This window comes from Nyctibius grandis, chromosome 16 (genome assembly GCF_013368605.1).
Source record: "Nyctibius grandis isolate bNycGra1 chromosome 16, bNycGra1.pri, whole genome shotgun sequence".
NCBI lineage: Eukaryota > Metazoa > Chordata > Aves > Nyctibiiformes > Nyctibiidae > Nyctibius > Nyctibius grandis.
The window spans coordinates 6,777,175-6,790,423 of NC_090673.1; the positions used below are offsets into that span (position 1 = coordinate 6,777,175).

Consider the following 13,249-nt stretch of genomic DNA (forward strand, 5'->3'; position numbering starts at 1 on the left):
TCAGTGTCCCCATAACAGCCTCCGCAGCTCCCCGGCCCCTAATCCCCTCTGCACAAGGAGCTGCTCAGGGCGGTGGGGCTGTGTCTCCATCCGACCAATGTCCCCCTCCGAACAAACCCCTCCCTGAGCTGACATCCCCCATCCAGTTCCCATCCAGACGCTCCAAGTTTCTCATACCCTTCACTCTATGTCACAAAGCCTTGGAGAAGACGGCATGGAAGGGACAAAGCTGTGGCTTTGGTGTCACCACAGGGTCCATAATGAGACCTGTCCTGACGCAGAGGGCACTGGCCATACTGGGAAAAGATGGGACAAGCACCTGGCATTTCCACCTCCCGCCCCAGCCCAGCCTCTCCTAGAAATCAAGCACCTCCCAAGCACGCAGGGACGGTGTTTGCCGAGTGACTCACGCTAACCTGGCCCGACAGCAATAAATTCTGTCACAGCAATGCCCAAATTTCTGTCGCTCCTGCAGGGCTGTTTCCTGGATGACACCCCACAGAGGTGGTGTCAGCTGAGCTGTCACAGCCACAGAAGGGTTCACTGGACCTGGCGTTCAGGGCAGGGAGAAGGTACCGAGCTGCCCGGTACCCACGAAGCCCCCTGCGTGCTGCCCTGGGAGCCCAGGGACACGGAGTGGGGGGGGCCAACAAAGTGACCCTGTAATAACAGTTTCCTAACACTGATGGCTTGGGACTGAGTGAGGGGGGGGTCAAGAGTCTGTGGGTGATATAGAGAGGGGGAAAGGGCAAGAAGATCTGTGCCAAGGCCAGATATGAAGGGAAAACCTCCCAGCTGGGAAGGAGAGGAGATGAAGACTCTCAGCAATGCTGGGAGGAAGAGGAGGGTCTCGCTTGGAGGAGCCAGGTGGGGTGACTGTGGCAGTGCTCGCAGGGAGGCTGCACCGACCCGCCGGGTCCCAGCACCGGGGTCAGTGACCAGGTCGCAGCTGGGACAACCAGCCCATGGGCCTTGACTCCAGGGTGCCCAAAGCATCCCCAGGAGAGCCACAAAGGCGTCCCATCAACCCCGCTGCCTCCCGCTGCCCCCTGAGGGGTCCCCTCAGCTCTGCCTCAGTTTCCCCACCTGGCCATCACCTGCTGGTTGTTTAAGGAGGGAAACACAGACAGTTCCCCAGAAGAACCCATGTCTGCCGGTAGAGCTGTGCCCAGGTGGGACCGCTGCGGCAGCCACACCACCTCCATCCCTGGGCATCACCAGCAGCACCTCTGTGCCACGCCGCCCCACGGCACAGCACGGCCCCGTGACACCATAAGCACATCTCTGAGCCATCCCAGGCCAACCACAAGCAGGTGACAGGCACAACACATTTCAAACACCAAACACACCACGAATGGCCTTTACAAAACGTTTCCATCACACACCAGAGCTGTCGAAGCGCTGCCTTTGCCCAGGGAGGAGCAGCCCTGCCCAGCCATGCAGCCAGGACCTGAAATAGCACTGTCAGGCTTTCTGCTGCTTCTTTTGGTGTGTCCCCAGAGGGACCTGGAGCTACACTAGGTCACTTATGTTTCTGGGCATTTCCATGTTCAGCGGTTCATGCCCCTGGTGTTGAAACAGTGAACGCTGTCCCTGGGAACAGACTCGTTTTGGGCAAAACTTTCTGTGCTCCTGCAGGGCTACACCCGGGCCTCGCCTCAGGAGCTTCTGGCAGCTGCTCAGTGATAAAAAACAACTCAGAAATTCATGCAGACAGATTTTCCCTTCTTTAGCCATGCCGTAACAGGATTTTACACTCCTCAGTGGAGCAGGGGACGCCCGGCTCTGCCAGCGCTGAGAAACACGCCACAAAGAAAAGGCAGCTACAAGAAATTATATTCTCCTTTTATTTACCTATGGCCATGACAATGTATTTTTGCTAACTGCAGAGATGCTTCGCACTGTAAACTGGGCGCCTGGAGGCAGGCAGTCTGTCCAGCTCTGCCAGGGTCAGCACTAACCCCCGCTCCTCAAAACCCAACATCGTTATCCAGAGTAAGGAGAGCGTCTGATTCACGGAGCTGCTTTTCTCCATCACCAAGCCCTCCGTCGTCAGGGCACGATATATACACCCAGGCTCCCCCAGCGGCCCGCTGCTAGGGAACGCGTTATGTCAGATAAAACCCGCTAACTTAGAAAATGTTGTACGCACTCGGAAAAAAAAAAAAGGCATCCACTCCACCGGAGAACTCCACCGCGACACACACAAATATTGCACTTGTAATTTCAGAACAGGAAAGGACACGAGGATTTCCTATTACACAGCAACGCGTCCAGCTACAGGAGGTCAATAAATAAACCAGGGGTGGGAGCGGGAGGCGGTTGGCTTGCACACCCCCAGCGCGGGGGAAGGACCCGGCGTTCGCTGCTCCCGGGGGGACCCGCCACGAGCGAAGGAAGCGCCGGGCTCCTGCGAGAGCTGCTGCGGGGGAGCCGGGAGGCATCGCCCGCACGGGGAAGCACAGCAGCATCGTGGGGCTGGTCCAGTTCAGAAGTCTTTAATCCGGGGAAGATGTTCATGTCGGTGCTGTTGACCCCTTGCCGGAGCCCTGCGCAAAAGTCCTCTTCCTCCTCCTCGCCGAGTCGGGATCACTCGTCACCTTCCAGCGATGCTCACAGCTCCGGCGCGTGCTTCACAGTAGTCTCGTGGGAGCTTCCCTCCTGGCTCAAATCCACGCCAGAGTCACCCCAAAGGCATCGTACCAGCGATGGTGAGACGGGGCGATGGAGCAGTACCAGACTGCTTGGCTTGTTGGTCCCCTCGGCCTCGTGCTCGGTGCCTTCAGCTGCCCCACACCCGTCCGCTGCAGGGATACAGCTCGGGGGCACGAAGGGCAGCGGGAAGGCACGCTCCCACCGCCCCCTGGGAAGGCTTCCACTGCCCCATTTCATGTAAACACACAGCTCCCAGCCTGTCCCGAGAGAGTCTTTGGGTCTACAGTGGGGAGCTGGCTTTCTTCTGGTTAATTATATCTAAGTACAAGTCAGAGCGGAGGAAGCGGGGGTAGGAGTCCTTCTCCATGAGCCCGTAAATCCTCTTCTGCGCGAGGTCAAAGCAGCTGCGGGTGATGTTCTGCAGGTTCTCCTTGGTGTGCTCCCGTGTGTAGGAGTCCAGGTTGACCTGTGGACAGAGAGACCAGCACTGGTGAGTGACTCCATGGGCAGCTGCCGAGCCACGGAGCCACACGCCAGCGTGGGAGCCAGCCCTCACCTCCTTGCAGGACTGGATGGCGATGTACTCGGCAAAGATCTTCTTGGCCTTAGAGACCATCTTGGACTGGGATTTGATCTTCTTGAACTCCTCGCAGGCCAGCCAGAACTCCAGGTTCTCCTCGCTGAACTCCGTGCGCAGGAAGGCCCTGAAGGCAGCGAGCCCGTCTGTGGGGACAGAGGCACGTCTCTACTCGCGGCTCGCAGGCAGGGAACAGCCCCACAAGACCCTCAGCCCAGGAACCTTGCAAAGGTGCAACCTAAACTGCCTCCCCATGAGGGGAGGTAGCCCTTGTGCAAGCAGGCAGCGATGGCATTGCCAGGCCAAGCGTGGCAACACAAGCCATCCATGTGCTGAACCCACAGTCCTCAGCCCGGCTGCACGCAGGGAGAGCCAAGAGGAAGGCTGGGCTTGGAGCGGGGGTAGTAGTGGGGAGAGGACCCCCTGGCCAGCCCTGCGGGGGCCGGGTGTAGGACGTGACCACAATGTGGGGTGCCCCAGCTGTGATATGCGAGAAGGGGAATGGTCTAAAGCAGCTCCTGCTGCACAGCCCCCCTGCACAGCTCCGGATCACGCACAGACTCGAATCGCTGCCTTTTCCTCCCCAGGCTGGAGGGGGGCTGCAGCCCCACGCCCTGGCTCTCCTTGGCCCCATCACAAAATCCCCCTCCCTGGCCGAGACAGGAGCAGAGGGGTGCAGGCAAGGGGCAGCCTCATTTCTCTTTGTCTACCCCCAAATCCCAGAAGGGACTAACACAGGAAATCCCAGCTTTATCCACGCACGTGCCTGGATATTCCTGCGACAGCAAACAGAGGCGGAAGAGACGGGCAAACACTTACATTTGTGCAGCAGCAGCTTCTCCAGGGAGTCCCCCCACTTGAGAGCTTCCTCGGGAGTGGGTCTGTGGGACAAGGACAGCGCGTTGGCAAAGGGAAGCTGTGAAAGTCGCGTTCGCTGCCTGCTGCGACGCAGCACGAGCAAAACATTTCCAGCCGATGAAGCACCGCCGTGTGCCCCAGCGGGGCCAGCTCCGGCTCCCACACCGGCACCAGCATTGCCGGAGCATCCCCCCGGCAGAGCCAGGCTTGGCACCAGGCAGTGCCAGGGTGGCTCTGCTGGAAGGAGACCTCTGCCCTCAGACTGGCAGGAGGAAATTCCGATATAAAGAGGGCTGTGAAGGCAGCCGTGCCCCTGGGGGGTGTGAGCGAGAACTGGGAAAGCTCTGGGCAGCGCCCGGGAGGCTGGGGGACAGCGGGGATTTCAGCTGCCCCACTCAAGCAGCTGGATAAGCCGCCGGGTGTGAGAACGGGGAGGGCTCGTCTCTGGCTGCTGGAGCATCTCCAGAGCAAAGTGGTTTTTCAAACCATCCTCCAGCCAGTTAAAGTTTCACCTCCAGGCACCGGGAAAAAGCAACCGTCAGGGAAATTTCCAGCCTGAGCCACCGCTGTGCCGCCTCCCGGGCACAGAGCTCCCACCCACCTGGGGGCGAATTTTCAGCCAACAAATGTTTTTAATGCTCCTGCAGATACAAAAACTGTTTGTCTGCAGCTTCCCCAAACAGGGTGACCCCAGAATCCCTGGAGGCAATGCTCAGCCCGAGCACACCTCGTCCCCAAGCCCCCACGGCCCCCCATCCCCACGCCACCCGCTCGTGGCACCTACTTGAGTGACTTGAGCACTTTGTCCAGCTTGCCGGAGGGGTTGGCCCCCGGGGACTCGTTTCGCCGCCGAAAAATCCCCAGCCGGTTCTTCATGTCCTTGGCTCTAGAGGGAAGGGCAAGACTTAGCAGGCGGCGAGGGGTTGAGGGGGACACCCAGCACCCGGGGGACCCATCGGCAGCCTCACCCCACGCGTCGCCCACCTCCCTGCGCCCACCACCTACTCCTTCATGGTGTGCCGGCGCTGCAGGCTGCCGTTGTGGGGTCTCTGCACTCCCAGCAGCATCTCCGCGTGAAACTCCAGCGGCTGGGGCTTGGAAAGGTCACGGAAAAAGGGCATGGCTGCTGGGATGGCCCGTGCGGCGGCTCCCGGAGCGACCGGCGTGGCCAGACGCTCGGGCGCTCTGACGCCGGCTCGGTGCCGCGCTCCCGCCCGGCGAGGCCAGCGCGGAAGTGGGAGGGCTCAGCCCGGAGGAGCTTTAAATGCGGCGTGGGGTGGACGAGGCACGCCTGAGCGAGGGCTGTGTCAGCCCCGCTGCTATTTCGGACGGCTCCGCCGTTGCTGGGGAAACTTGAGGGAAGGTGGAAAAATCAGCACCGAGGGCGGATAGTGGGGCCTTTCAAGAGACGGCGGGGAAAATAATCACGGCGGGGATTTACGAGGGCTATTTATAGAGCACAGGCGTCCCGGGGAAGGCAGCGGGGCCGGCGGCGGGGCTGAGAAGGGTGGGACAGCATCGCTTCACCATGTCCCCGCTGCGGGGACGGGGGTGGGAGCCCACACACAACCCACTGGTGCTCACGCTTCTCCTGTGCCAGCCCAGGACAGGCACGGCTGTGGGGACATCCCCATGAGGGGGTGGTTGGGACAGGCAGTGTGTGGCACAGAGGGGTGGCTGGGGCACAGACACCCCGTGCTGCCACCCTGCACAGGTCCTCGCTCCGCCGTCCCTGGACGGACGGACTGACGTGTACCCGGACACTGGGCTCCTGGTTCCCCCAGGAAAGTGCCACCAGGACAAAGTGGGGTAAAGATTTTTGGCAAGTGCCAGGGGAAAGCGGGACCCCCAGCCCCAGCCCCAGCCTGGCCCTGCGAGGGCTTCCCGGGGGCCAAGGCAGGGGAGCAGGAGGTGCAAGGGGTGACGGGTGAGGACAGGCGTGGACGATGCTGTCCCCTCGTGGCACAGCCCCTGCATGACACCACGGCACGAAGGGGTGCAGGGGATGCTCAGCCTGCACCAAGGCTGGTGGCGTCACCAGGGCGGATGGGGCCCCAGGGTGGCACGGCCAGGCCACCCCCTCTGCAACCTTCCACGGGTCCCACACCAGTGGGTCTACGTGAGGATGCTTGGAGGAGCCACCTCTGCCCAGCCAAGCCATGCCCAGGGCTGGCTGGGGACACGAGGGGCACAGGAGGGACGCAAGGCAAGGGTGTACCCCACCCCAAGGGATGCTGTCTGCACCCACAGCTCTCTCCAGCCGCAACAACCCCAGGGCTCAGTCCTGCAAGTGCTGAGCACCCTGAGCCATGGAAGGATTTCAGAGGGCAATCCTCCCCCCCCAGTCCCCAGTGCTGTCCGTGCCCTCGTCGGGGGGCACGAGGGGGTTTGCTGCCTTTGCATCGTCTGGGCTGTGGTCCCAGCAGGACACGCGTCCCGCTGCTGCCAGCTGCCAGGCACCAGCTCAGCGCTAACGTGGGAAAAGCGGATCCAAACACGGAGCCTCACGCTCCAAACACCATCTGCCTCCCATTACCACGCTGTCAGCCCAGGCGCAGCCGCCACACAGGACGGGCCACCCCACGCAGCCCCGAGCAACAATTTTAGCAGCGTTCCCAGTTTAGCGAGGCAGCGGCCGCAGCTTGGCGCCCGGCGGGGCTGTCAAAGCTCTGAACAGCCCTTGTGTGTGTCCCCAGCACACGTGGGCCACCTCCAGCCGCACAATGCCAGCCAGCTGCAGAGCTCTGCCGCACGCCAGGCTCTCGGGCTCGCAGGTCGTCGCGGCTCGTGGGCAGATTTACCAACTGCAAGCACCACCTAAGGAAGTTTCCTCAACTTAAAACCCGCTGCTCCTCTTGCACACGCTTGTAAATAAACAGCAAGCGGCACAAAACCAGCCTGTGGCACACGCAGCCCCCACCTGCGGTATAAAACGCCACGGCAAAAATAACGTTTCATCACAAAGTACCAGTTTCTGTCTGGAGTCACCACTATAAAGTGACCTGCACGCGGTGCCCCGGCACGGCCGCGAGGCCACATCCAGCCCCATTGCTCTGCGCCGCTTCCCAACCATCCCCTGCAAAGCGCATCCCCTTTCCCCGCGGGCAGCTCCAGTCCTACCTTTCCAGGTATTTCTCGGATAAGTCCACCATCGCGTGGTACATCGGGGAGCGCCGGCGAGCGCACGGGGCCAGCCGAGCCTGCCGGTGCCGGGAGGGGAGGCGAGTGCCAAACCCCGGCCACTTGCACCATAAATACTCCCCGTGGATGGCTGGCAACCAAGCTGCCCAGCCAATAGCCGGCCGGTGCGATGCCGAGAGGCTCCCCGGCGCATCCGCTGTTGTCTCAAGGTGAGGAGAAAACCCTCTCTGCAACCGCCCTGACCCTGCTAAGCCGGGGGGGGCTGAGCCTCCCCCCACCAGCCCGATTCCCCTAGCTCAGCACCGCAGCAGGGACACGCAGATGGGGAGGGACGTCCCTGCTGCAGGCTGCGAGGGATTCATTTGAATTTCAAGGGTTGGAGGTGGAGGGTGGGAAATAATGAAAAGAGCTAAAAATAGCCAGCGGCAGAGGGAAGCACGCGGGACCACAGTGCCGCTCTCCGGCAGGCGGCACACGCGGAGAAGCCGTCGAGCCCCCGTGCGCGGCCGGCCCCCTCGCACCCCCTGAGCCGCTCACACCACGTGTGACCTCTCCACCTGCCCCGAGCCACGTGGAGCAGGGACAGACCCAGCCCTGGGCGTCCCTGCGGCCGTGACACCCGGCCGCATCCTGGCGTTGCAGGACCAGAGGTGGTTCGTTCCAAAACCCCCTCACTTGTCCCCGCCACCGTGCCTGCCCCGACCCAGCTGCACTCGTGGGAGGCAAAGGCCACGGCTGCCTCACCCTTGCCCAGACCCACTTTTTGGCCCCCCCAGAGCCTTACCGGGAGAGGCGGGGGGGTGTGAGCATCCCTCGGCGGCCCCACGCTTGGTGCTCCCACCACGCTGCCCGCATGCCGCGGTGTGCTGCGAGGGCTGGAGCCCGTCCCACGGTGGGAAACCTCCCCATTCCCCCTCCCGGCACAGGGCCAGCGGGAAGGAGGCCCCCAGCTCATGTTTCACCACTTGCACATCCTCTCCCTGAACCCGGCACTGCCAGAGCAGAGCTCTGCCGGCACTGGGGAAGCTGCTTTCCCCACGCCACCGGCAAGAGCCGGCTCCTTCGCCCCGTCTGTCAAAGCAAGGCAAAGAGGGGGCTGCTCTCAGCCGGCGTTGGGCAATGTCCTCAACGCGCTTCCCACCTTCCTGCCCGAAAATCATGACTCCCCATCTGAAGCAAGACCTTAGTTCACGCGTGTCTTTGCTGTTTTCTTCCCAGCAAATCTTGGGGGAACAAGACGCGGAGCCCCGAGGGCTTCCTGGACCAGCGGGGCTTGGCTGAGGTGTCTGCCCATGGCAAACAGCCCTGGTACACTCTGATGCCACCACGATGTGACACTTACAGGTTCCTGCTCCGTTTCTTCTGGGAGGTCTCATCCCCTTCATCACAGCTGCACTCGGGGTCGGCTCCGCTCAGCTGGGGGGGAACAGAAAAACAGCGTCTGTATCGTCATACCAGTGTGTGCCCACAGTGGCACTCCAAGTGCCACCACCCAGCATTGCCAGCATGGTCCCCACATCCCCCGTGGTCCCCGCGCCCACACAGCCCAGAGCCGTGACATCCACAGGGCTCCTTCCCCACAACCACGGCTGCCTGCAGCAACGCAATGGGACAAGCTCCTCTCCGCTCTGGCATGGGAACCTGACTCCCTGACCCGTCCTGTGCCATCCCCCATGGTGTTCCTGGAGAGTCTAAGGAGATGCCACAGCTGGTGGCCCAGGTGCCCCTCCAGGTCAAGTCGCTGCAGTGGCACCCCCTGTGGAGAGGACATTCACATCCCCATTCCTGATGCTCCTATTCCTGCTGTCCTTGGTAGGCACAGGGACCCCTCCCCAGCCTGCAGAGTACCTTGTGCCACCAGAACCAGACTGGGCACCCAAAAATCAATCAGGGGTCCTGCAGGAGTCCCCAGGTAGGAAAAACCAGAGCAGCTCAGCCATAATTGAATCATCACGGCAGCTTTCAAGTCTGAGGAGCACCCAGAGGGCTCCACTCCCTGACCACCGCCCTGGCATGGCCTGTGCAAACCAAGGGGACCTTGGGTGCACCATGATCTCGGGGCAGCACCAGTGCAGCCCCTGAGCCACAAAGCCTGGGGCCAGACATGGGGACCCCTGGGACCACCATAACTCGGGGGCTTTAGTAATTTATCCATTACTGAATGATACTGGAAGATGCTTGCAGCCGGCCCCGCATCCAGCTCGACCCCACACCAAGCTCAGCCCCGTGCCGCGGGGGCTGCAGGGTGCTTTCCAGGATCGCCGCCCCGCAGCCGTGCCGTGGGAACCCGCCCCGCAGCCCCACAGTCCAGGCTCGAGGCTTTTGACGCTTCCTTCCATTCTGCGCCCGGGTTTCCGGAGTTTATCGGGCCCAAACAATGCAGCCCTTGCAAAGCACCTTCCCCAGCAGATAGGGCCCTGGCGGGCGGGTTGGCCAGGGCGACACGCAGCCAGAGCACGTTTCCTGCCATTGTCCGGAGAGGCTCCGCTCGCTCGGGGACAAAAGGCAGCAGCGGAGCTCGCCCGAGGAGTCCCAGCGCTGCCGGCCACAATATGGTCTTAAACCAACCACCTCCCAGCCCCGACCGCGGGAAGGAGGGAGGCACACTGGGCACAGCAGCATTAAAAGGGCCAACAAAATGAGCCCCTCTGAAACGCTCCTGGAGAAGAAAAAAAAAACAAGTGCCCTGATGGATGCTGTGGCCCTGCCACCGAGGCCACCGGGCGCAGGAATCGCCGGTGCCTGGCTGCTGCTGGAGGGGAATGGTACTTCAGTGTCCTGCTCCAGAAAGCTCAGAGGGTCTTATCGAACTAATCAGAAGGCACAGCCCAATAAAAGTCCCTCCAAAGTGTAAGCAGGGGGATGGCAGGTGCCTGAAAACCTGTGCACAGGGTGGCCCAGCACCGTTGCCCCTCCCAGCCTTGGCCCCTCCACAGGCAGCTGGAGAGGCAGGGCAACGGGAGCAGGCACGGGGAGGGGGGGGCAACGGGAGCAGGCATGGGGCGGGGGGCAGACAGAGCCAGACAGAGCTGCTGTAGGGCTGGAGGTGGGAGCACCAGGAGGTCCAGCAGCCACGCTGCCCTCCCCGCCAGCATGAGCTGCCCCAGTCCCCTCTCCAAAAAATCTCATCTGCACCAAAAAACCCCATTTCATCTGCACCAGAGCAGTTTAATCCAGGAGGAGCTCAGTTTGCCCCCGCAGCTGGGGGCCCTCCAGGGCAGGGCATGTTCCTTGGATCTCCCCCCACAGCCACCGCTGAAGCAGCCTCCGGCCCCAGAGCTGCACTCCCAGGTTGCTCGCACAGCGGCACTGTGAAACCTCTTTCCAGGAGCTTCAGCACTAGCAGCCCTAACAGGACACTCATCAGACACTGACACTGCCACCACCTTCCTTGCATCTGTGCCAGGCAGCGTGGGTGTCCCTGCCACAAAGTTGTCCCCTCTTGATAGGATCTGGGAGGGGGTCTGAGCCCCCTAGTCCACAATTGCTGGCTCTCACCAGCTGGCTGAGGACGCTGAGCCCAAAAAGTGCTCCAGGAGACAGCATCAGAGGTAGCTTTTGAAGCAGCATGAGCCTGACAGGGAGAGGGTTAACCCCATCACGGGTTTAACCCCCTCATGCTGCCCTGCTTGGTGACATGCAGGGCTCTGTACCAGCCTCTCCTGCCAAGGAGCAGTATGAAACATGGTCCTGTGCTCTGCAAGGTGGTCCTGAGCAGCATGACATGGTCCCGAGCCACGTAATGGGGTCCTGAGCTGTGCAACATGATCCTGAGCATCGCACCGTGGTGGTGAGCCAAGCAATACAGCCCCAAGCCGAGCAGCACCCACAGCCACGGGCAGGGATCAGGCTGGCACGATCATGGCTGGGCAGAGCAGGGTGCTAGGCCAGCGCTGCAGGAAGCAGGTGGCTGCTCTCAGCACCCAGCCAGGCTTCACCCAGGGGAATGGGGCAAGCAGCACTTCTCACACACACTCTCTGCACCGGCACACAGTTTCCTGTAAATATTTGATATGCAAAAGTAGAGCCAAGGCCAGCTCTGCTCCGGGGAGCAGGAGGAGCACCCCAGACACCCGGCCCCGTGAGCAGGATCCAGCCCCGTGCAGAGCTCCTGCTGCACGGCCCGCCCCTGCTCCCCCTTTCTGCATGTCAGGGTCAGAAATCGCTCCTGACCTCAAACTTTTTCTGAGACAGGCCCTCCACAACAGTCAAAGAGACTACAAGAGGCTGGCCAGGGCAGAAAGCCACACTGGCACCCCTGAGCACACCAGGGACGCTTTGTCACCAAGGCTCTCTGGAGCCTGGCTTTTCCCTGTCCTCGCCGCTGCCAGCAGCTCTTTGCAATAGCAGACACCCAGGTCCCTCTCCTTCCACTGGTCTCGCCACACAGCAGCTCTCCAGGACGTCGGATCCTGTAGGACCTGGACACATTGGTGGGAGATGCCCACCCGCAGCACCAGCACGCTGGCTCTGGGTGACATCCCCGGGGTGCTGAGCATCTCCCATCCTGACTGCCAGTGGCAGGGACCTTCCTGGCCCCTCAGATGCCACCTTTGCTGTGGCCATTGAGAGAGGGGCCACATGCCAGGACACCTGCACCCCAGAAGCTCCCTCATGCCCATGCCCAAGCAGGAGCCAGCGCCGGCTCAAGTACCTTCCTGTGGCCCGAAAACAGCAGGGTGAGCTGGTGGATGGAGCCGCCGTTTTTGGCGAGCTCTTTCTTGAGGGTCCTGGGGGAGGGCAGGGCCCAGTGGCCCTTGATGCCCTGGCTGTCCGAGCAGTTGAGGGTGGTGTCGGAGGTGAAGCAGTGGCTCTTGGCCTCCTGCAACAAGCTGCCCTCGCTGTGGGTCCGGCGCCGCAGGGAGCTCTGCACGCTCAGCGTGTAGACAGGCTGGCAGCCTGACGTCTCGATCATGCTGCTGCGCTTTGCCTCGTTCCTCTCCAAGTACTGCTCATCGCTGTCCTCATCCTCCTCCTCATCTTCCTCCTCCTCATCATCATCCTCCTCCTCCTCCTCGTCCTCGCCATCCGTGGTGCTGCCCGCCATGCCCGCTGCGTTTTGGCTGAAGGTGCTGTCAAGCCGCAGCTCAGGGATGACGAAGGCTGGCAGGGAGCTGGGCTGCTCCTCTCCCTTCTCGGTGGCCACTGGCTGCTTTTCCACCAGGAGAGGACCCTGGGTGGCTCCCAGAGCCTCCCTGGGCTCTGCTGGAGCCAGTGTCTCTGCAGCCAGAGGAGCATCACCCGCTGCTGCCTTCCGGTCCTCCGAGCGCATCTGCCCCGGCTTCTCAGCATCCGTCTCCAGCATCTGTCCAGAAGAGAAGATAAAGAAGGATGAAGGCAGAAGCACCCCAAATCTCTCGCTGGTCACCTTCCTGGGGAGCCTCTCCACTCCTAACATCCCAACCACAAGGCTGGCACCAATCTGTACATCTCTAATGGTGCTCTGGGGGGGTGGGACAGCGTCCCCACATCCCCAGGTGGTGGCAGGTCGCCCATCACTCCCACAGCACCCAGTCCTGGTTCTGATCCCTGGAGCACTGGGTTCCCCCACCAGCAGCCAGCTGGTGGCTCTGGGGCAGGAGTGGGATGGGGCCACCCAGCTCCCACCTCCAGCACCTGGCAGCACCGGTGGGTTTGGAGGAAACCAACCTGCTCCAGCCATGGAGGCAGAGCCGGTAACATCATCCTTACCCTGATGTGAGCAGAGGGAGCCTGCGATGAGCCTCCCCTGCCAGAGCTGGGTCCTCTCTTCCATGTGATTTGCCCTTTGCACAGAATCCATCTGAGCCAAAGGGGCAAAACCAGCTCAGCGGGGGGGAGAAGGACCAAAGCAGAGAAAAATCCTCCCCTCCGGGAAGCAATTCCCACCTACGCAGTCCCTGTAGGGCTGGGGCAGGGGGTGTTATACAGGACCAGCCCCAGGTAACAAGTCACCCAGAAAAACTGTCCCTGTATCCTTAATCAAGATCCAAGCATTTTCATGAGCCTGATGGCAACCAGAAAGCTGTAGGTAACAAA

General features: G+C 61.7%; 1 protein-coding gene across 3 annotated transcripts in view; it reads right to left on the bottom strand.

The window, feature by feature from the left end:
* Positions 1–1,848: 1,848 nt before the first annotated feature.
* The window catches only part of RGS3 (regulator of G protein signaling 3), a 67,646-nt gene continuing 56,245 nt past the window's right edge, over positions 1,849–13,249 (bottom strand). For 2 of the 3 annotated variants that reach the window (XM_068413788.1, XM_068413789.1), the window contains 6 exons: positions 11,886–12,536; positions 8,574–8,647; positions 4,875–4,976; positions 4,052–4,113; positions 3,212–3,378; positions 1,849–3,121 (listed from right to left, as the gene is read on the bottom strand). In XM_068413788.1, coding sequence (XP_068269889.1) covers positions 2,936–3,121; positions 3,212–3,378; positions 4,052–4,113; positions 4,875–4,976; positions 8,574–8,647; positions 11,886–12,536 — 1,242 coding nt within the window. In that variant the 3' untranslated portion in view covers positions 1,849–2,935. Of the gene's footprint in view, positions 3,122–3,211; positions 3,379–4,051; positions 4,114–4,874; positions 4,977–5,095; positions 6,159–8,573; positions 8,648–11,885; positions 12,537–13,249 lie in introns of those variants that run through there. The other variant, XM_068413790.1, reaches the window with a different exon arrangement.